This window comes from Manis pentadactyla, chromosome 12 (genome assembly GCF_030020395.1).
Source record: "Manis pentadactyla isolate mManPen7 chromosome 12, mManPen7.hap1, whole genome shotgun sequence".
Taxonomy (NCBI): domain Eukaryota; kingdom Metazoa; phylum Chordata; class Mammalia; order Pholidota; family Manidae; genus Manis; species Manis pentadactyla.
In genome coordinates, this window is record NC_080030.1 from 3,967,814 (window position 1) to 3,989,061 (window position 21,248).

The window sequence follows — 21,248 nt, forward strand, 5'->3', positions numbered from 1 at the left end:
CCTGAGAGGGTCTCCCCTGCGCTCCCGGCGGGCACACAGCACCCCGGCCGAGGGGTTGGCGGGACGCGGCGCCCCCTAGTGGCCACATCTGGGGAGGGCCCGTCTCCGCCCCGTCCCCCGACGGCGGAATTTGGCGCCTTTGCCCAAAGGACTGGCTTGGGGCCTGCAAGGCCTCCAGGCACTGAGCGAATGGGCAGGCAGGACCCCCACCTTACGGAGGGCGACAGGGAAGGCTTCTGGGAGGAGGCGACGTTCATGCTGAGACTGAAGTGTGAGCTGGAGGTAGCCTGGTGGACAAGAAGCGGAGGGCGCACCTGGCAGAGGAAGCCGCTCTAGCAAAGGCCCCAAAATGGAAACGTGGGCGAGACTACCGGAGTTCCAGGAGGCGGGAGGCTGGAGCCCACGGAGAGCCCGGAGTGTGGCGGCCGGGGGATGGCAGGTGCCAGGCCGTGTGGCTTTGAGAGCCTCCTTTGAGAACCTGTAAAATCCCCGGGCTCTGGCCTGTGTCAGTAAAAGCCCCCTTCAGGCTGCTGGGGGGCCACCCGCGGGGAGCAGGAGGCTGAGGCTGCATCCACTCGGGGGTGGGGGATAAATGTGACGCAGGCTCCCTGGCACAGCCACAGCCACGCGCGGAAATCTACACAAGGCAGAACTTTATTGATGTCGGGCTTCCTGGCGAGGGGTGTATGGCCCCCAGGGCAGAGCCTGTAGCATCATGATGGGGGCAGCCTGGACGTTGGGGTCCCCCTGGGGCAGGCAGGGCAGAGGCTGGGCTGGATCTGCCCAGCTCTGCCTCACCCCTGTAGCTGGTCTGGTCCGGGGCAGGGTGTCAGGGAAGTGGTGCTAACCCCCCTCCCCCATAGCGGCGTGAGGCCCCCGCCCCAGCTCAGAGCGGAGGGACAGGGCAGTGCTGGGGGCAGGGCACCGGCATCCCCGCTCTTCACAGTACGTATTCCGATCAAAGTGGGGGCAGTGTTGGGACTCCCTTGGGGGTGGGTGGGTAAAAAGGGCACTAGGGCGAGCAGTTGTCCCCTCCTCAAACCCACCCTGGAGGGGTTCTCCCCATTAACTGGGAGAAGGGATGATGATGAGCCCTGGGGGCGGCCAGCCCCTCTCCATCCCCCGGTCAGAGGCCCTGCAGGGGTTCCCAATAAATAACTCTCGGCTCCATCTCACCCTTTACTGCCAGCTCCCGCCCGCTCGACTCCTGAAGCCTGGCGGGCGGCAGGCCGGGGCACCCCGCCCCCCAGCCGGCGCCCAGCTGTGATTCCGGGGGCACTGCGCGCCCCCTAGCGGCCCTGGCATGTTTTGCAGCACATCTGGCGGAAGTAGGCTCGGCTGCAGAACTGGAATTTGAGCACCAGGGGGCAGTAGGCGACCTTGTTCACGTCCTTGCACTCTGCAGAGGGTGGGAGAAACCGGGGTTCAGGTCCCAGCCCTCTCACAGCGCTTCCTAGCTTCTCTGGGCTTCTGTTTCCTCACCTCTCAAAGGGGCCTTATAATAGTAACTGTCATTAGGCTGGAGATTTCGAGAATGTGGGGTCTGGAGCTTGGACACAATATTAAATTCCTAGAAAAGTCTTCCTTTCCCATTTCTCCTTTGGACCCTCTCGGGGCCGTGATCCGTGCTCATTCCCCTTTGTAGCAGGGTGAGAACCTTGAGCTCCAGCGGGTATTTGTGTATTCTGTGTCCGTGGTAATGGACAGTCCGTTCATGACAATGGATGAGGGCTCCCACTTGATGTAGGACAGGTCTGATGTTGGTGAAGGGGCTTCACGTGGATTATCTGACTTCATCTCCCTCATATACAATAATTGGGCACCCCCCGGGAGTGAACATATCACCTAGCCCCCTTGACAGATGAGTAAACAGGGGCACAGAGGTGGAAGGTAAACCTAGCTGGTTTGGGCCTGTGCCCTGCGGAAGCAGCATTTTGCTAAGAAAAATCAGTTTACTTAGGTAGGAACAAAACGGGGCATATTTAAATAGGTGGCTCTCAAGGGGATGCCATTTTGCCCCCAGGGGACAGTTGGCGATGCCTGGAGGCATTTTTGGTTTTATCAGTGCGGATGGGCAGAGGTGCTATTGGCATCTAGCAGGTAGAGGCTCACGATCCTGCCGCATACCCTACAGTGCGCCCGGCAGCCCCCCACGACCAAGGACCATCCGGCCCCAAATGTCAATGGGGCCTGAGGTTCAGAAACTCTGATTTAAGGGAAAAATATTAAGCAACTGGAGATGAATAGGGCAAAGGTCATGAAGTGGCTGGGGAATGACCCCAGAAGGATCAGGGGACAACGCTTGGCACACAGTGGCACTTAATAAATGCTGGGTGGGGGGCGATGGTGGAAGTTGGCCTTTTGGTGGCTGGAGAAGCTCTAGGGCTGATGGTCAGGGCTCCTGTGCTCTCCTGCGGCTTCCTCTGGACAGGGCCCTCCTGGTGCCCCCGCCCCCCGGCCTCCCGCCCCCCGTACCTTCCGGGCCGTCCCCAGGGGGCGCGCTGTCGCACTTGGCCTCGCACTGCTGCGTGGCGGGCGGCCGCAGAGCCTCGGCGCACTCGCGCGACGGCTGGCCGGTGTGGCCGGAGCAGCGCACCGTGCGCTGTTGCTGCCCGAAGCCGCACTGCGCGGAACACTGCGGGGAGTCGTCGCTGAGCCGCCACTAGGTCGCCCCCTGTCCCCGCCCCCACCCCCCAGACCACCCACCTACCTCGCCCCACTCGCCCGCCACCCAGCGAGCCGGGGGGCAGCGGCGCAAGTTGCAGCGCATGGTGGCGGGCGGCTTGGCTGCGGGCGGGCAGTGCCCCGGGGGCAGCGTGGCGCGGTGGTCGGAGCTCTTGCACAGGACGATGCGATGGCGGAGGCCGGGCCCACAGCTGGGGGTGCACTGCAATTGGACGGGGCGTTGCAGGCTTAGTGGGTGCCCCGGCCCTGCCCGCGCCCAAGGCGTGGCAGGGATGCTGGTCCGGTGGGAGGCGGGGGGTGTGGCGGCTGACCTCGGACCAGTCGAGGGCGGCCCACTCGGGCGGGCAGGCGGGGCCGTGGCAGGCTTCCAGGACCGGCGGGCGCGGCTGCCGGCACGCGCTGTCGTCCAGCGCCTTCTCCTCGGCGGCCGACACGCGACGCTGGCACACGACAGAGCGGCTGCGCACGCCCGCGTCACAGCTGCGGCTGCAGCGCGACCAGTTCCCCACCACCCAGCTGTGGGGAGGGGGCGGCGGTCAGAGGGCATGCGGGGCGGGGCCTACTCGGGGCGCGGGCGTGGCCTCCTCCTCCGCAGCAACCGGCGTGATTCTGGAAACTGGCACCTGCAGGCGCCAGCACCCCGAACCCCGCGCTTGGAACATCAGCACCCTTAACCACATGGGTACCCAGGACGGCCCCCAGGCCTTGACTTAGGGAGCGTCACGGCTCTGCCTCGGACTCCAGGGGAGCCCCCACCCCACGCGGGCAGGGCCGGGGCGGTCGCCCCGTCCCGGGGGCACTCACTCAGGCGGGCAGGGCTCCGTGTTGCAGGCTCGCTGTCTCCTGGGCAGCTTGCTGTGGGCGCTGCAGTGGTGGGGCGCTACGGCCGAGCTGCTCGACTGACTGCGGCACTCCACGGCCTGCACCTGGCTGCCTGCAGGCGGCGAGAGGCCCGCTCAGCCCTGCCCGGCCCAGCCGGTCAGCCCGTGCCCAGAGCCCGCCCCGTCCGCCGCCCCCGGCCTCACCGCCCGCACACTGGGCCGAGCACTTGGTCCAGGGCGCGTAGTGCCAGGAGTAGGGAGGCAGCGCCTCACGGGCGATGGGCGCGTTGAAGCGGAAGCGGACGGCGGGCAGCTCTGTCTGGGACAGTACCTGACAGCGGTGGAGAGGGCGCGGGGCGTCAAACAGAAGTCAAGCTCCAGTCCCTACCAGGGTGCCCATATCCTCCTGCCCCTTGCCGTCAGCCTCGCCATTACCATGACGACGAGAGACGCATTAATGGGTCCCAGGGCTTCTAGGCTCTGCGAATGATCCGGCCCCTGTCGCAGCTGAAAGGTGGTCCCGGCCAGGGGCAGGCGGTGGGGCTGTGGAGTCCCGGGCAGCCCCTCCAGCAGCAGGGACTCCTGGTCTCCCTTCAGGGCTGGGGGACAGCGCAGGGGTGAGAAGCCCGGCCTGCTGACCGCCCTGCTGCCCCCGAGGCCTCATTCCCCCGGCCGGCTCACCAAGGTGACTGAGGGAGAGGTTCAGGTCCTGGATGAAGATGTGGACGGAGCCTTTGGGGATCCAGACGACTTCCTCATACCCTGGACAGCGGCGGTCAGATGTCAGGCCCTTGAGTGGTCCCCCCACCCTGCCCACGTCCCCCATTCCTGGCTCCTGATGATGACAGCTAGCCATTACTGCACTCAGTGCTTACAGGGACATCCCACTGTGTCCCCAGCTCTGGCCCTGGGAAGACAGATGTCATCACATCCATTTTACACATGGAAAACTGGGGCTCCGAGAAGCTAAGCAACTCTCCTAGGTTTGACAGCTAGGACGTAGCTGGGCTCGGATTTAACCCAAACTTTCCTATGACTTTTAAAACCAAAATGATCTGATCCATCTCCCTACCCACGTGGGCTGGGTCCTGGTTGATTTGCCGGGACCTCTAAACTGTCCCCTGAGCTCCCCACTTGGGTCTCAGTCTGTGTCTGGTCCCACAGCCCACCTTCCCACCCGCTGCCCCCTGGGGTCTCCGTCCTCGGGAAGCATGTTCAGTATCACCCCCTTACTCAGCCTTTTATCTCCTGCAGGGCCCCCTCAGTTCCCCTGGCTCCCAGACCGTGGAGTATGATTCTCTGCACCCCGCAGACCAGGCTTGACGCCCCCAGGTAGGGGAGGGGAGAGGCTTAGGTTCCCACCCCTGGGGCACGTTAATTGCCAAGGTGTTATGCACCAGAGCCTTGATCCGGGCATCACTGTGCCCCCAGGACTCTCTGGGGTCCCTGCTGGGGTCTGAGGATGTGCTGATCTCAGCCTCTGTCATGAGGCCAGCCCCACACCCCCAGCCACCAAGCAGGAGGGTGAGGGAAGAGGGGGGTATCTCACCCGCCCCGGGTGAGGCTGGGCTGAAGACCCCCTCGATGGTTCTACACGCACTGCCGTCACCACCACACACTCGGCACTTGTCCTCTCGAAGGTCAGAGCCCAGGACCCGGTCACAGCCCACGTGCTGGGGAGCGCCACGGCGGTGGGCGTGTCAGTGATGCACGCAGCGCCCCACCTCTGCCGCCCCCTCCCCTCCATCTCTCTGGGGATCCCCTTGACCTTGCACTCGCCGCTGACACAAATGTCCACCGTGTCCGGGCGGCATGGGGTCCCGTCCACCACGGCTGCCGCCCTCTCCGTGTAGAAGTTGAAGCCGTCTGCTAGGCACGTGAGTGAGCAGGCCTTCACGCCCCCTGGGGGGCACGGCCCCCTCAGACCAAGGGCCAGGCCACCCTGAGACTCCCTGCCCGGAGTACTCCCTGGGGATGCGAGGCCGAGAGGGGGGCCGCGGGCCCAGCAACGCAGGGCAGGCTGGGCAGTGGGAGTAAGGGGTTCCCAGCATCCTGGAGGCCACGTCGAGCCATGTGTCCGGCACTCTGGCCCCTTGAGGGAGGGGAGGGTTCGGGGCAGACCCCATTGCCTCAGCCACCTGCAGCTGCCCTCCACCGTCCCACGGCCCGCTGAGGCCCCTACTCACCTCCTCGGTAGGTCTTCCACGTGTAGAATTTTCCACGGAAGGGGACGCTGTCAAACTCCGAGCACTGCATTTCTCGGAAGTCCTGGGAGCCTGGGGGACAGTCCTGCGTGACAGGAGAGAGGAGGCCAGGGAGGAAGCTGGGAAGGTCCAGGTGTGACTGGACTGTGGCCTGGAGGGACAGGGGCGTCTGAGATGGGAGTGGTTGACCCATCAGTGTTTGGAGCAAGCTGGGGTTGACGCCGGCTTTTCTGGTTTCAGACCATGGGGCCTGTTTCCAGAGAGCCGAGGAAGGCCCACTCTTCATGTGTGCCTGGCATGCGGTCTTTCTGGAGACAGGAGGCCCCAGTGGGGGCTAGGAAGGCCACCTCTCCCCACATGCTGTCCCTGCGCCCCGAAACATCCCCCTCCCTTCAGGTAAGCCCCTTGTTGATTGGGAGTGTCCATAAAAGGCTCCTTTACACCCAGGACTCAGCTACGGGGAGCCCCGACATGGAGAACAGGGGCAGCAGCTGAGAAAAGGACAGAAGGAGCAGCTCAGAGGGGCTGGGCGTGCAGGGCTCCGGCGAGGCCCGCCAGGCCCGAGTTTTGCCCCAGGTGCTGTGGTCCAAGGTCAGAAGGGAGCCAAACAAGAGGACTCGGGGCTGGTGACAGGGAGCTCGGGACAACTTTGGGGCAGAGGCGGGGCTCTTCGGGGAAATGCGGCTGTGAAGGGAGGGGCGGGGCGCACTACAGCAGGAGGGGTTTGTGGGGTCAAGCACTTATTTCAAAGGAGGAGACTACTGGGGAAGTTGGAAGGAGCCAGACGCCCGGGGAGGTGGAGGGACGGGAACCGGGATGCAGGGGCAGGCGGGGGAGGGGCAGGGAACGGAGGGGGTGGCCGCGCGGGGTCCCCAGGAGATGGTACGCAGCCGGCTGAGGCTCGGTGGAAGCTGAACCGAGCGTAAGGGGGCCGAGGGGCTCGGCTGGGGTCCCGGGGACACTCACGTCGGTGTTGCAGGAGCGGTGCCGCCGTCTTTCGCCCAGGCAGTACTTGCCACCAATCGTTGGCCTGGAAGGGACGCGGGGACAGGAAACAGATGGAGCAAGGGGCGCTGGGGGCGGGGGCCAGCCCGCTCTCCGTACTGGGGTTCCGAGGGCTGACCTGGGGCTGTCGCAGTGGCGGCTGGAGGAGGACACGCCGCCGCCGCACGTCCGGCTGCAGTCGCCCCACGGGGTCCACGGGCCCCAGGCCCCGTCCACGCCCTCCGGCCGCGACCCGAAGGGTACACACACCCGCTTGTAGCACCACTGCGCGCGGAGGGGAGGGGTGAGTCCGCCCCCGCGTGCTGTCGGGGACCCCTCGCTCCTACCTCCTCTGAGCTGGAGGCCTCAGCCTCCTGGGATGGGGCGCGAGGGGGCCGCAGGTGCGGTCTGGGGGCCGGGATACAGTCTGGTCCCGTAGGGGCGTGGCCTAAATATAGGGTCGGAGGGCGGGGGCGGGGCCCCGAAGGCAGTGGGCGCGGCCTGAAGCGGCGGCGAAATACCCGTGCCGCACGGGCGGGCGTGGCTCCAGGACCGGGGCTGCGCGCTCACCCCCTTGTCGATGGTGTGCGTCTGGCACAGCGTGCCCTCGGCGGCTGGGATGCTGTTCGTGATGCACCGATTGCTCTTGCTCAGGCACCACAGCTCGCTGCAGACCTCCTGCGGGCCAAGGCGCCCGCTCAGGCTCGCCCCCCTCCCTCCTCCCTGGGGCAGGTGACCCCCTCACTGCTGCCTGGCAGTGGGGCCCCGGCGCTCCTTTACTGGGTCTCAAGCGAGCCTTCTTGGGTCCCCTTGCGAGGCATGGACTGGGACCACATTCTCTGCCTGTAAAGCTGCACTTATCCAATGCCTACCTGTGCCAAAACTCCCGTAGGCATTGTTACCCCCTTTTTACTGTGAGACTGCCAAGGCTCAGACAGGTCAAGTCACTTGCTAGAGGTCACACAGCTATTAAGAGGGAGCCCGGATTCTAACCCAGACCTTTGACGGGAGGGTCTTGATCTAATCACTCGGGAGCCTCCTGAGTTTCTAGAAGGAAGCTTGGACCTGCTGAGGAATAGAGAAGGATTCGGGATTCTTTTCTGGGATGCGTGAAGCAGCCCAGGGAAGGGGAGTGGTTCTGAAAAATCATGCCTGCAAAATAGCTCAGATCAAGGGCCCCATCTCTAACTTTTTCCAGCTGGTTGTTCTTCTCGTTCCTCCCACCTAAACTGAGGAAGCTCCCAAAGCTTTCAATCTATGGAGGGCTGGGAGAGTACAAGGCTGGGCTGGTCCTCTACTTCCCCCAGTAAAAAATCAGCCCATTTTCTTCCTGCTTGAATCCTGGTTGGGCTGCACCAGGCCCCGGCAGCAGGTTCTGTCCATGTCAAGAAGCTGAACCAGTCCCAGGAAGTCACTCTGAACCTTTAGGTCCAGGTTACTATCCCTGGACAAGCCCCACTGAGTTCAAGTGTGGCTAAATCTCAGACCCTCTAGCCTACATCCTTCTGTCCCCTTTTTATATTCACATGTAATCCCCTCTTTGAACGTTATTCTTCTAAGCTTTAAGATTAGGGACCAGATCAATCAATGACTTGATAGGAAGGGACCTTTTCTGGGTCAGCCTCTTAGAGACACCTGCACACACATGAGAGATTTGGAGGGTTGTCCTCAAACCTGCTCCCTCAAATGTCCTTCAGAAGACATCTCTCACCTCAGCTAAAAACCCAGTCTAGTTTTCTGGCTTCGTTTGACTTGTGTCCTTCTGGCCATTTGTAAAAATATCATGCACTCCAATCCCACTTTTGACACCTCTTAAAGAGAAGAGCCTATTCCAGTTCTGCTCTTTCTCCTCTGCACAAGGAGGTGCTGTGGTACAGATGAATAAATTCAGGACCACTCTGGGCCTCAGTTTCCTCATCTACAAGATGGGCCTTACCTAAATAAAAGGCAGAGAGGCATGTGACAGAGTAGATGTAAAACATTTGCATAAGCACCCTGTTACTACGTATCAGTGACCACAGCTATCTCTGGACCAGCAACTAGTCCAGCCCTTTACACATATTGAGCAATTTACATGTAGTTAATAATTTCTTCCTTTGCCAAGTGGGCCAGAATATTCCTTGGAAAAATAAAAGGAAGAATCAATTTGATGTTCAGCCAGCACTGGCCCATGCTTGATATCCTGGTACTTCCTCTCTCCCCCACTTCCTTATAAAATTTGGAGTTGTAGACAGACCTGGATTCAAATCTCACCTCTGACATGTTCTCGAATTGTGACCTTGCATAAGGCACCCTCCCTATGCCTCAGTCCCTTCATCTGTAAATTGGGGTTAATAGGATTGTCAAGAGTTTAAATGAGATGATATATGTCATATGCTTAGTACAGAGTGAATACTCAGTAAATATCAGCTTGTTGTCATCATTGTTGGGGTATCTGGGACACAGGAGATACTCAAGGGCAGCTTCTGAATTCTTTAGAAATTCATTAGAGGGTGCTGTAGTAACCAGCCACATTCGGGGTGGTGGTGGTGTGGGCAGGAATGGGTTAAATAGAAATAATTCCAGCATCTGTGTTCTTGTCTTGCAAGGGAAGAAGGTGAGGGCAGGTTAACAGCTGCCTGGTCCTGTTACAGGTTAGCCGTGGCCATGCAAACTGCGATCTTTTGAGTCTTGAGGGCATGGAGGACTGGCATTAGGCCTGGGCTCCTAGGGCTGAGGTGGTGAGGAGGCATCGAGGGAGCCGGGCAGTGGTGGGGCAGACCTCACTCAGGGGGCAGCCCCTGGTGGCTGTAGCAGGAAGCCAGCAGGTCTCCACCTTCCTGGGGGCAGCTGGGAGTGGGGCCCCCAGCTTGCGTCTCTGTGAGGATGGGGCTTTGGGAACGGAATCTAAACCTTAGGAAGAGTGAGAGGTGGTCAAGAGACGCAGAGCTCCTCCAGCCAAGGCCTGGGGCCAGGAGATTTTGTGGACCAGCTCGTGGAGGATGTAGAGAGCAGACAGGATGTCCCTGGAGGGCTCTGCCCAGTTTTCTGCCAAGTGGGGAAGATGGTTCACCTCCAGGGAAATGATTTCCACCAAATTTGGATGTTTGGTTAAAAACTGCCCCTTTAGGGTTCTTGGGAGTTTAGCCCAGCTGCAGCCCACAGGTGGCCTGACATGCTGGACAGAGGGTAGTGCCCAAGCTCTCCCCCAGTTCATCCTCCACATCACGGGGCTGGGGGACCAGGAGATCCCATTCTTGTTCCCGGTCCATGTCTGATTGTTTGAGACATTTATCCACCCCACGCGCCTCTGTGCCTCTAGCCCCCTCGGTCCTGACTCTCCCAGCCCCACTGCCCGGGGGGGTGCCGGTGTGGAGTTGCCCACCCCCTGCGGCCCCTACACTGGTGGTCTTGGCCCCCTCCCCTCCCAGGAAGGAAAGCAGGAAGGCTCTCTCTACCCCGTATTTACACTGACGCGATTTGACTCCATGCTGGAAGCGGCACTGTTCATCTGCGTCATAGGCCTGGCCGGGTGCCACCGTTGGGTACACGAAGTCTTGTCTGGGGGGCCGGTTGTTCAGGCAGAGCCCCAGGCCCAAGCTGTAGGAAGAAGAAAGCAGCCGTCATGCTGGGGGGCTGCAGGCCAAGAGCTCAAGGTGGGGGTCCCGGCAAACAGCCCTGATTTCCAGACACCTTTGGCCCCAGGGTGCATGTGAGTATGGGTGGGACAGGGGGACAGTGCTCACTCCAGAAAGCTGGTGATGTAGTCACGGCTGCAGGATGACCACACGAACGGGTTAGTCTTCATGGTAATGTGGGCGGCCATGAGCTTTGCTGGGTCCTGGCCACGGGCCCCGCAGCTGTTCCCCACGCCATCATGGTTCATGCCAAACCTGGGAGAGAAAATGTCAGCTCTGCCAGGGGCTGAGAGACCTGCCCGGCCTCTCCCATCCTTCCCTCCTGCGTCCCCTGGCCTCACGTGTGGCCAATCTCATGGGCGATGGTGAACGCTGTGGCCAGGCCGATGTCCTCATTAATGCTGCAACTTCTCTCTCGCTCGCACATCCCGCCCACGGGGGCCAGTCCTGGGAAATGGGCACGTGGGGGGGGGCTGGGGGCTCAGGGCTGTGTTGGCTGGCCCTCGTACACACTGCCAGGTCCCCGCCCCTGCCAGGGCCGGGGTCAACCAGCCCACTGCCTTCAGGGGAGCTCGAAGCCTATGGGGTATGATTACCTAGCGTGCCACAAGGTTTGTTCTTGTAGATGCAGATGTCATAGCTGTGGAAGGAGTGGGGGATCGTGAGGGGCTGGACACCCTCCCTAAGCCCTGTGGATGCCACTACACCCATCTCTGGGGGTTAAACTCTACCTGGGAGTCACTATTTGCCTCTCCCCTTAAGAGGGTGCTCTGCCCCCAGTGGCCTTGGGGATGCTGGGGGTGCATAAGTCACTTACTGAATGAATGAATGAGAATGAATGAGGGCATCTGTGCCTGTACAGCCCGCACTCCTTCCCACAATCTCAGTTTCCCAACAGCCCTGCTCTATCCCTGGCTCCCCAAAGCTGGCAGCTGGATAGCTTCCCAGCAGATAGGATCCCCTGCCTGGACATGGATGGTCCCCTGGATCACATGTTCCCCCAGCCCAAGCCTGGAGCCCTCCCCGCCCCTCACCGCGTGATGAGCACCGCTGTGTCATGGTTGGCCACACCATTCTCCGGAATGGCATTGCCATGGCCGCTGTGGTTCACAATGGATTTCTGCCACTTACAGAAGCTGTCCAGGGACTTCCCGGCATGGTGGGTGATCTCCAGGGTGGGCTGGGGATGGACAGAGTGAGGTGAATGGGCACCAGCCGCCCTGGGTTGGGGCGGGCAGTGCTGGTGTACAGGGGAAGGTGGTCGGCCCCCCGCACCTGGTCCTCCGTGAGCAGGATGAGGCGTGTTACCAGGATATTAACGATGTTTCCCAGACTTGAGTCCTGGAAAAGTTTGGCAACCTGACCTCCAAGAAACAAGAGAGACCGAGTCTTAAGAGGGGCCCAGAGCAGAAGACGGAAGGCAGAACAATGACAAAAGCTCACTTTAATCAAGTAGCTGCTGTGTGCCAGGCCTCAGGCTAAGCCCTCTGCAAACATCTGTGTATGAGTAGGTACTATTACCATTCCCATTTTACAGATGGGCAAACTGATCCAGAGAGGTTAGGACACACAACCGGTAGGTGTCATAAGTGGGGTTCAAGTCCATGTAAACCTGCCTTCAAAGGACTGGTTGCTTATCAGTACATTTCCTTTGACTCCTGTTCAGCTTGTCTATTTGTCCTCCATCCCTCCCCACCCTGCCCACCCCTTGGCTGCCTCAAGTGTCTCTGCTCAGAGGTGGCCTGAGGAATCTGTGTATCTGGCCTCATTCTACATCTGTCTGAAGGTACCAATCTGAGCATCACGCAGGAAGAGGGAACTGTGGGGAAGCTCTGGAGACAGAGATCAGAGGGAAGGAGAAAGCAGTCTGTGGGTAACTGGGCACAGATGGAGGCCACACTGTGCAGTGACCTAGGAGCCTCGGGTCATCACTATCCTAGGTGCAAAGCCACAGAAACCCCGGCAGGTTTTAGGAAACTTTGAAAGCCTACGGGAGGGGCAGAACATAGTGGTATCAGACACGTTATGCCAACATCCATCCGTCTGTCTGCTACACTCTCTCTTCCCTTTTTGCTTCAATGAAACAATGAGGACCACTCATTAGGCCCTTACTGTGCACCAAGTGCTTTGCTTGGCTTCCCTTTGGCCAATTCTTATCCTCTGCCATATATGCTATTATAGGTGGAGACGGAGGCTCAGATAGGTCCAGAGTCGGGACCGAGATCTGGTTTGGGCACTGAATGTATCTGAGAGTGGGTCAGCGAGGTCACTGAATTTAAAGGTAGCGTGTGAATGAGAACTCATGTGTGCATGAGGTTGTGTTCCCACATGTGTACTATGAAGGTCAACAAGTAACTGCAAGCTATGTGCTTATTTTTATATTATAAACATTTATGTGACACCTACCATGTGCCCAGAGCTGTTCTAAGAGTTTTATCAATTCAGTGAATTCACCTTAGCCACAGGAAGAAGGTACTATTATAATCTCCATTTTACAGATGGGCCAACCAAGGCACAGAGGTGGAGTGACTTGTCTGAGGGCACACAGCTAAAAAAGTGGCAGAGCTGAGATTTCCGCCCAGACCAACTGGCTCCAGTGGCCATGCTCCTAGTCCCTTGCACCTCTCTCCATTTTGTTGCTCTGGATTAGTTCAGACATTGGGGGTGGGGTGGTGACACTCCTTTTCCTGGCCTCTGGAGGCTGACCCAGGTTCTGGGGGCTCTATGCCAGGCAGGGGGAGGCACTTACAATGTTCATGATGGCTAGCACATACTGTTCCACATCTCGGCGCCCATGGTAGGCCACCATCATCTTGTCTGCCACCACCAGGGTCTCCACGTAGCGCTCTCGGCTGACTGAGCGCTTCAGGCCTGGCTGGCCACGTTCCGTTTCATTCCGCAGAGGCCTGGCAGGAGGTGGCTTCAAGGTGCGCAGCCACCAGGGCCGCCCCTTCCATGGTTTCTCATCTGCATGGACAAGTTCTGGTCATTCTGATGCTCACCCTTATTGTCCAGCTACCTGTCTGATGGTCCCTCTGCCCAACAGGCTGTCAAACACCTCATTTGTTTGCTACTGGGTATTCTGGTTGTTCAATGCTTCGTTACCCACATGTGTGGGTCCACAATGATGTGGCTGCCCCACAGCCAAACTGAGTTGCCAAATAGCTGCCTACTCTGTGACAATCAGCACGACTGTACAATCTCATTGCTGGAACTGTATGCTTGTATGACTTCTTAGCCAGACCATGCAACTTTCTCAGCAATGCACTGCTCAACAATGTGGCTGCAGAACAACCCAACCACCTGATGTTCTTGCTTCCTGACTGTCCTCTAGCCTGACTGTCCCACTGGCCATCCGACAGTGACAGCATCCACTTTTCTGCTGTATAACCCACTGTGGTTGTATGCCTGCCACAGCGTCCTGTCAGGTCACTTAATTTCCCAGACCTCTGCATTCCCACCAGACAGCAATCTGGTTTTCTAGCTCATTGTCCTGGTAAATATTTTGTTCCCAACTAGCTTTCTACCCTTTCATCCCCTAAAAGTCCAATCGTACACCTGTCCTCTGACCTGAATGGTGGGTGAGCTCTTCTCGGGCCTGGTGTTTTCATGTGCAACTACAGCCACACTGCTGCTTAACTGTCTGATTGGACACTAATTCTAGGGATGAATGGATTTATGCCTGAGTGCTTATCTAGCCGCCCAACTGCCTGTCTCACTCTCTGGGCCATCAGACTATGACAGTGGTGGGTGCGCTGTTCCACTGACTCACTGCCCAGATGTCTACCTGCTATTTCTCCCTGCATGTGGCTGCCTGCTGGGCTTCCGGATGGAGAGACACTGCCGCCTACTTCTGCCTCAAGGAAAAGATGTGCGGCCCTTTTGTCCCTTCCCAGAAAGATAGATGTACCTCTCACTCCACAGGCTGTGTCCAGGTGGGGGTGACGCAGAGAAGATCGCTTATACACTACATGGGGGCCGCTCTCCTCTGGGCCCTGGGCTCCCTTAGGTCCACCTTGCAGGGGTTCAATCAAGTATTCTTCCTCATCTGCCACAATTAGGCCATGCTGGGAGGTGGGGAGTGGGACAGACAGCCTGAATCAAGTTCTGGTTCCCAGGATCCCTGGAACCCTAACTCTTGTCTTTATGGTTTCATTTCCTTCTATCTTCCTGGGTTTATGTTACTAATCTTTAAAAAATTTCTTGAGATGAATGTGGAGCTCATTACTTTACAGCCTGACCAAAGGCTATACATTTTCCTCTAAGTTCTGCTTTAGCTGCATCTTAAAATTGTTAACCCTTTTGGTTAACTCAAAACCCTTTCCAAACTTCCACTAAGATCCCTTCTCTGACGTACATTCAGTTACCTTTTTCTTAACTCCCAAACTTGTGGGCATCTCCCCCCTGCTCCCCAAATCCTCCACTCACCAGGCCCCCACAGGTGCTGATAGCCACATGGGAGCTGCCAGCCTGGCCCTGCAGGTGGCCAGCATAGAGGCAGTGGGGCCGGGCAGCCCTCTGCCAGGCCAGGCCCTCCCGTGTCCAGTACTCCACGGAGACATGCCCTGCCAGAAGGCGAGGGCTACGGGTCAGGTTCAGCAGGAAGTGGGTGCTGGGTGCGGCCACCTTATAGAAGAGGCGGGACTCCGCCGCAGGCCCCGTGCCCCGACGCTGCCTCCGGGGGACCGGGGGCGAGAAGGCCAGCAGTGCCCCATTGTGGTCCACGCGTGTGGGGAAGGCGATCTCATAGCTCTCCAGGCTGGACAGGAACTCATCTGTGGGCGAGGGTCAGAGGCCTGGGGTGGGCCCTAGGAGGGTGACCTCTGCGTCCTGGTTGTTGGGCTGCGTGGCACATGATGCTGGCCTCACTGGTTCCTGAATCCAGGTTCCTGGCTTCAAGACCTTGGGCCTCAGTGGCCCCAGGGCCCTCCCCCCACCCTCGATGGCCATTATTCACACCATACTGACCGCTCCCTCTGCAGCTCCTTGTTCATTCCCCTACCTTGAGACTGGAAGGCGTACGTGACTTCGAACGTGAGGCCCAGCCCCAGGGCGAGGGCCCAGTGGAGGATCTGGCAGGCGGGAGCCATAGAGGCCACGTGTCCTCATGTCTCTCTCCAGCCCTGGTGGCCGGCAGCCCCCACAGTGCCACCTGCTGTGTTCACTGCCTGAGTAGCATCGCCGGGCTCCTGGGAGGGAGGTGCTTGGTCTTAGCCACTGCCAAGACCCCTTGCCAGGCTTATGGGGGACCCGAGGCCCCTCACTCGCAGCCCCAAGGATGCCCAGGGCATTTCCTCACTCAGTAGCCCTCCACTTCCAATCCACTCCCTCTCAAGCCCCCTATATTCAAGATACACAAGGATTTCGGCTCTGAGAGTGCCTACTATGTGCTGGCTAGCAGCCTGAGCATTTCTACACTGTTTCATTTCATTTCCACAGTAACCGAGAGGATGCGTCTGTCAGGGCACGACTATGGCCCTGTAGGGCCCAGTCCCCTGGGAGCGAGGTGGAAGAGAGTTCAGACTGTGATGTGTTCTCTAGAAGAAATATCCGGGTTGCCCAGAAGCGGACGTGCAAAGGACAAGAAGAAACGGATCACATGAAGAGACAGAAGGAGGTGCAGAGGAGCCGCAGGGTCAAAGGCCTTGAGGCTTAGTGCAGACCCAGGCCCACAAGGGCCAGCCTGGTGGAGGGGGGGCAGAGTGACCTGGGGGTGGGGGCAGCAGGCAGCAAAGGGAAGCTGGCACGGACACCCTTGAAGGTTGTGTTGGTCACTGAATTTTCAGCCTGGATTAAAGTGGAGGCCAGCGGCCGGCCCCTCCCTGCCTCCCGCCCCGACCCAGGCCCCGCCCTCGGATCCTCTGCCGTGGGCAGCCTGTGGACCCAGCCAGCGGGGCTGGAAGCCCCTGCCTCCTGGTCTCTGTCCCTGAGGTCCCCCCTCCACCCTGCATTTCCAGCCTGGCCCCGGCCTGCCCGCTTTCGCTCGCCGATTCTTCCTCCTTAAAGCTCCAGGCTGCCCAGCAGGTCCCGGTTCCTCTGGCATCTGCCCCAGGCCAGCCTGCCACGGACGCCACTTGGGGCCAGACCTGTGCCAAGCCCTCCTCCTGCCTCCGCCCTCTCCCTGCCCCCTCGGTGCAATTTCCCCCTTAATCACACACTGTCTTGTTTTCTTTGCGGCCTGGCCAAGTCTGAGAGCTGATCCCCAAACAGGGCAGTTCAGCTCCTGAGGGAGGGAGCCAGGTTTTCCACAAGATGCCGACTCAGAAGCTGACATTTCCCGCTTCTGCTCGGAGCCCTCCAGCAATGGGAAGCTCACTCCCGGGTGCTGTGACCCTGTGATTCCCTTCAGCTGGGTTAATTTCACCCCTTGGTTTTGAGTTTTCTTCCTTTTTTATTTTAACCTTTTGGGGGAGTCAGTCTGTGGCTTGGACCCTGATGGACAAGCCTCTGTGGGCCTCAGGGTCTCTTCTTGGGGCCTGAACGGGGAGGAGGCCAGGAGGGGGAGCTGGGCTGGGTCTGGGGCTCAGGGGTCACAGAGCAAACGCGGCCCCTCGCCCCAGCCCTGGAGGACCTCCTCTGCGATTTCATGCGTGCTCTGCTCCTGGCCACCCTCAGCTCCCTCTGACACCCATGCCCACCTGCGTCTCTCCCACTATTCCCGATCCGCAGAGACCTTGACCAGCTCTGGATTAAACCCCTTCCTGGTGGGCTCCTCTACCTCCCGCCTGTAGCCACCCTTCCCCCCCACCCCGTGCCAGGGTGACAGCGTTCTCCTTGCTGGGGTGGCTGGAACTCCTGCCCGCTTCCTGCCCTGCCAGGCCTGGAGCAGCGCCCTCCTACTGTGGCTGAGGCTCTGGTCCTGGCTGCAAGGTCTCTGGTTTGTCCCCCCCACCCCCGACCCCGCAGCCCCCAAGTCCTCATCACTGTCCTCTGAGGCTGGGCCCCGCCCCCTGACGGCCTAGCCTCACAGGGCCTCCTGTGCTTCCAGCTCAGGGGTGTGGGGGACAGTGGGCAAGGACCCAGAATGAGTGGGTGGGGACGGGGAGGGGAGGGGTCTGCCCCGGCGAGGCAGGGAAGGGCATCTGGGACCGGGGCGCAGCCTGCGGCGTGGTGGGGAGGTGAGACCTGCCCAGGGCACTGGGTGGGGGTGGGGAGAGGATGAGGCTGGGGGAGGTGGGTTAGGGGGGTCCAGGGCCTGGGCCTGGCTGGGCGCCATAGGCTGTCGGCGGAGGACCCACAGTGTGTGTACGCACCAGTCCAGGCCGTTCCCCAGCCCCTCCTCCCTGAAGGCAGGAGGGAGGAGGCCAGCGTGGGGGAGGGCGCCGGAGCTCTAGAAGGAAATGCCGGGGAAACGGCCCGGAAACGGAGGAGGCTCCATCCCATCCCGGGGATCCTGGAAGGACCCTCAGCCCAGCTGGGGGCACGGGGCCTGCGACCGCGCTGCCCGGCCTCTCGGTGGAGGCCAAGGCCCTGTCTGCCCAGGCAGAGGCCGGCCTCCCCCGGGCGCTGCACATCTGGCCGGGCAGGCGGGAGGCAGACAAAGGCCCCGCGCGGCCTGCCGGAGGAGAAGGGCCGGCGGGTTTCCCCTGCCAGCCGCTAATTAAAGGTCCAACGCCCAGGCAATGGAGACACCCCGGAGGGCTGTGGCCCGGGTGACCGGCGCAGGGGAAGTGGGTGGCGCCGCTCTCACACCAGCCACACAAAAACTGGCAGCGCGGCGCACACACTCGGGGGCGACCACACCTGCGGAGCCAGGCCCCGACAAGCGGACACCGCGGACTCACAAAGGACCCCCACCCCACAACACCCAGCACATACTCACCCTCCCAAGGCAAACGCAAGACACACTCCCCAGACCTGTGTGCACACACTCACACACACAGCAACCCAGACGCAAGCACACGCTCGGCCTACAGGCACAGACACCCACACACGCATCCGCACACTCACGCCCGACCGGGGCCAAACTCACAAGATGCCCCAGACCTTGACACACACAGCAGATGCACTTAACAGGCATTTGCACATTCAGGACACTCAGACACACCCGGGGCACCACACACTCCCCTAGACGTTCACACACAGCACTTAGCCGTGTACACACATAACCCACAGGCCGACACACAACACCGCCTAGGATCACACGCCGATTCAAACACACCCAGACGCTCATGCACACACAGCGGCGGATGCACCGACGTGGACGCCCACACGCACCCCACACACGCACACGCACCCAGCCGGCCCAGACAGGAGCTCGCTCCCAAGATCTCGGTGCCCCCCCCCCGCTCAGGGTCATCACACCGGGCCCCCCACCCCCGCGGCCCCACGCACACGGGCGCGCGGCCCCCCGGCGCGACGCGGCCACGCAGGGCCCCCCGGGTCGCGGCCGCGCGCCCCACGCCCTCACCTGGGCCGCCCGCCCGCCGGGCCTGCGCGCCGTCCCCGCCGAGTCGCCGCCCCGCGCGCGCAGGAAGGGAGGGAGCGAGCGCGGCGGCGTGGCCGGGGGAGGGGGCGCGGGGACGGCGCTTCCTGAGCCGCCGGCCAGGGTTATAAAAAACCCCCAGACCGCGCGCGGCCAGAACCCCGCCCGCCGCCGCCGCCGCCGCCGCCGCCCGGCCTGGGCCGCGGGCTGGACCCCAGCCAGGGCCCCGGAGCGGCCCCGTCGCGGGGGCTGGAGGGCCTCGGCCGAGGCGGGCGGGGGGGGATGGCGTGGGGTGGGGAGCCCGACCTGGGCCGAGCGGGAGGGGGGAGACCTGGATGGGGGTAAGGGGCTCGGGGGGCGATTGAATGGGAAGGGGCGGGGGAGGGGAGAGCCCACCCCCTCGCCGGCTCGGACGGCGTCGGCCACAGCTGTTATTTATTGAGGGCTAGTCCTGCTCAAACAAGCATATTTATGGAGCGCCTCCCGTGTGCCAGGCACGGTGCCCAGGGCGGCCGAATAAATCTCAACTGGCCCCGCCCTTCCAGAGCTCCCCTCTGGGGGTCTGACCTTCGGCCTGGCTGGTCCCGTTTCCCCGAAGAGCGAACTAAGGCCAGAGAGGAGAGAGCGGGACCCTGTGGATTTCAGCCACCCCTGGATCAGTGCTCAGCAGATGTGGCGCTAACGCACCAGCGGGGGTGACCTGGACACTCAGGACAGCGGGAGACGAGGGCTCAAGGGGGTGGCTGCCCCACAGCCCCACAGGTCTCTGGGTGCCTGGCCGGGGGCCGGGACCCAGAGGGAGGCAGGGCGGGGGCCCCTAGGCCTCGCCGTTCCAGGCATCTTCCAGGCTTGGCTCCCAGGGAGCTGGGCTGAGCCTGGCCTGGCCTTGGCCTTTTCCAGGGCCGCTCAGGGATGGAGTCATTCAACAGCGAGTAGTTATGCTGAACTTAGAAGGACATTCGGGGCTCCTGCACACAAGCAGGTACTCAAATTCCGGACTCGTCCTGCAACTCCCACAGGGCTACAGCTCCACCCCTCACCCCAGGCCAGACCAGATTGGGGGGGGGGCTGGGTTTGCTACGCCCCCGTGGATTGGCTGATTGGCTAGCCACTCACCCCAGGGTCTCTGGAGCTCCCATTGGAGAAACAAGTCTAAGTAAGCCCTCTCGGACCCTTGCCTCCCCTCTATTCCCTGGGGGCCTTCTGGGAGCCCACCCTGAACTGCCTTCCATTTACCTCTTTTTCCGGCAGACCGCTTTGCTTTCTTAGTCTGCCCTAACTCTAAAAGTCCCACCTTCTGCACATGGGCTGCCCAGCCAGCAACCAGTTCTTAGTCTGGTGATGGGTGGCCAGGAGACAGCACTGGGAATTTCAGGGCTACTTTGAGCCAGGCGGTCCCAGGCGCTGCTGTTCACTACTTGCAAACCTCCTAAATTGTTCTCTGAAACTGGCTCTTTGCATCCATTTCCCCTCCCGGCCATGCCACAGCCCCACACATCCTTGGAGTCGTCTCTCCCCTTTGGGTGTGGTCTGAGTAGGGCACGTGACTTGGCCCTAAGCCACACCCACAACCCATGATTGAGTGGGGGATGGGCATGTTGGGTCTTCTGCAGGGAGTCCTGGGAAACAGACTTGTGTGTCGGGGAGGGGGGGAACCCTGAGGGGTCCTGGGATCATTGTGCTCAGTCCCAGTCCTCTTGGAAGGGGAAGGAGGGTAAGGGTCCCAGGACCATCATTTCAGCCTTGAACAAGCTGTTCCTGAAGCCCATAGCTGGGCTTTCATTCACGCAGTAACCGTAATACCTAGAGCAGGGTCTGGCGCACGGTTGATGCTCAGTATTGAATAAATCGGGAGGCTGCAGAAGGTTCCGTCCCTGGGGAGGTGGCACTAACATTGTGGTTTGAATGTTAAGGAGGCAGAGGAGTGAGGGTGGTCTAGGAGGGGGGCACAGCAACTACAAAGGCTGCTATGGCCAGTACATTCTCTTTTGACTGAAACCAGCTTGGACTGACTTGAAAAAAAAAAGTATTTTTTTTTTAACTTGCAACCTTTAGAATCCAGAGTGATGTAATGACTTGCGCCTGGAGGGGTGCAGTACTCGGCGCTGCCACAGGAGGGCGCAACGGAATCCCGTTGTTGCCCGTGGACCGTAAAATCGGGAAAAAACAAACTGATAACGCCGATGGCGCTGATGACGGAGCACTTGCTTGGAGGCCTGTTTTAACTTCACATCAGCCCTAGGGCGTAGACCCCATTATCGCAGCCATTTCCCAAATGAGAAAACAGGCACAGAAAGGCTGAGTGACTGGTTCAAGGTCGCTCAGCCAGGAGCGGCAGAACCAGAAGATAATAACCGAGAAAAAAGTCCCCCGGTACCTGATCACCCAGAGGGAAGGTGGGTGAGCTTGGGGTTGAAGAGCCCTCCCGGGTGCAAGGGTGTCCCGGAGGGGTCCTGGGATCATTGTGCTGGGGGGCTGAAGCCCCCGTCTCTAGCCCAGATGTTTTCCCGCC

General features: G+C 60.6%; 1 protein-coding gene across 4 annotated transcripts; it reads right to left on the reverse strand.

The window, feature by feature from the left end:
• Window positions 1-1,166: 1,166 nt before the first annotated feature.
• Window positions 1,167-19,383, reverse strand: ADAMTS10 (ADAM metallopeptidase with thrombospondin type 1 motif 10). 4 transcript variants are annotated; one of them, XM_057489697.1, is made up of 25 exons: window positions 19,304-19,383; window positions 15,314-15,500; window positions 14,740-15,086; window positions 14,222-14,378; window positions 13,061-13,278; window positions 11,587-11,670; window positions 11,346-11,491; window positions 10,908-10,951; window positions 10,653-10,758; window positions 10,420-10,566; window positions 10,132-10,273; window positions 7,265-7,372; window positions 6,834-6,979; window positions 6,677-6,740; window positions 5,693-5,795; window positions 5,275-5,408; window positions 5,056-5,179; window positions 4,188-4,268; window positions 3,942-4,105; window positions 3,711-3,837; window positions 3,490-3,619; window positions 2,997-3,201; window positions 2,711-2,887; window positions 2,476-2,635; window positions 1,167-1,399 (listed from the first exon to the last, which is right to left on the reverse strand). In XM_057489697.1, exons 2-25 carry the CDS (start codon window positions 15,399-15,401, stop codon window positions 1,290-1,292), a joined length of 3,312 nt encoding a protein of 1,103 aa, XP_057345680.1. In that variant the 5' UTR covers window positions 15,402-15,500; window positions 19,304-19,383; the 3' UTR covers window positions 1,167-1,289. The 4 variants fall into 4 exon arrangements, with proteins under 4 accessions (XP_057345680.1, XP_057345681.1, XP_036746551.1 ...); XM_057489698.1 differs by lacking the exon at window positions 19,304-19,383 and adding an exon at window positions 18,722-18,863 and having other exon boundaries at window positions 3,720-3,837; XM_036890656.2 differs by lacking the exon at window positions 19,304-19,383 and adding an exon at window positions 18,722-18,863.
• Between the last annotated feature and the right edge of the window lie 1,865 nt (window positions 19,384-21,248).

Coding starts and splice junctions, on each gene's coding strand:
- ADAMTS10 (XM_057489697.1), bottom strand. CDS start 15,401: ATGGCTCCCGCCTGCCAGATCCTCCACTGGGCCCTCGCCCTGGGGCTG. Junction 13,279..14,221: donor CACAGCCTGTGGAGTGAGAG/GTACATCTATCT, acceptor TTGTCCATGCAG/ATGAGAAACCATGGAAGGGG. Junction 5,180..5,274: donor GTGTCAGCGGCGAGTGCAAG/GTCAAGGGGATC, acceptor GGCGCTCCCCAG/CACGTGGGCTGTGACCGGGT.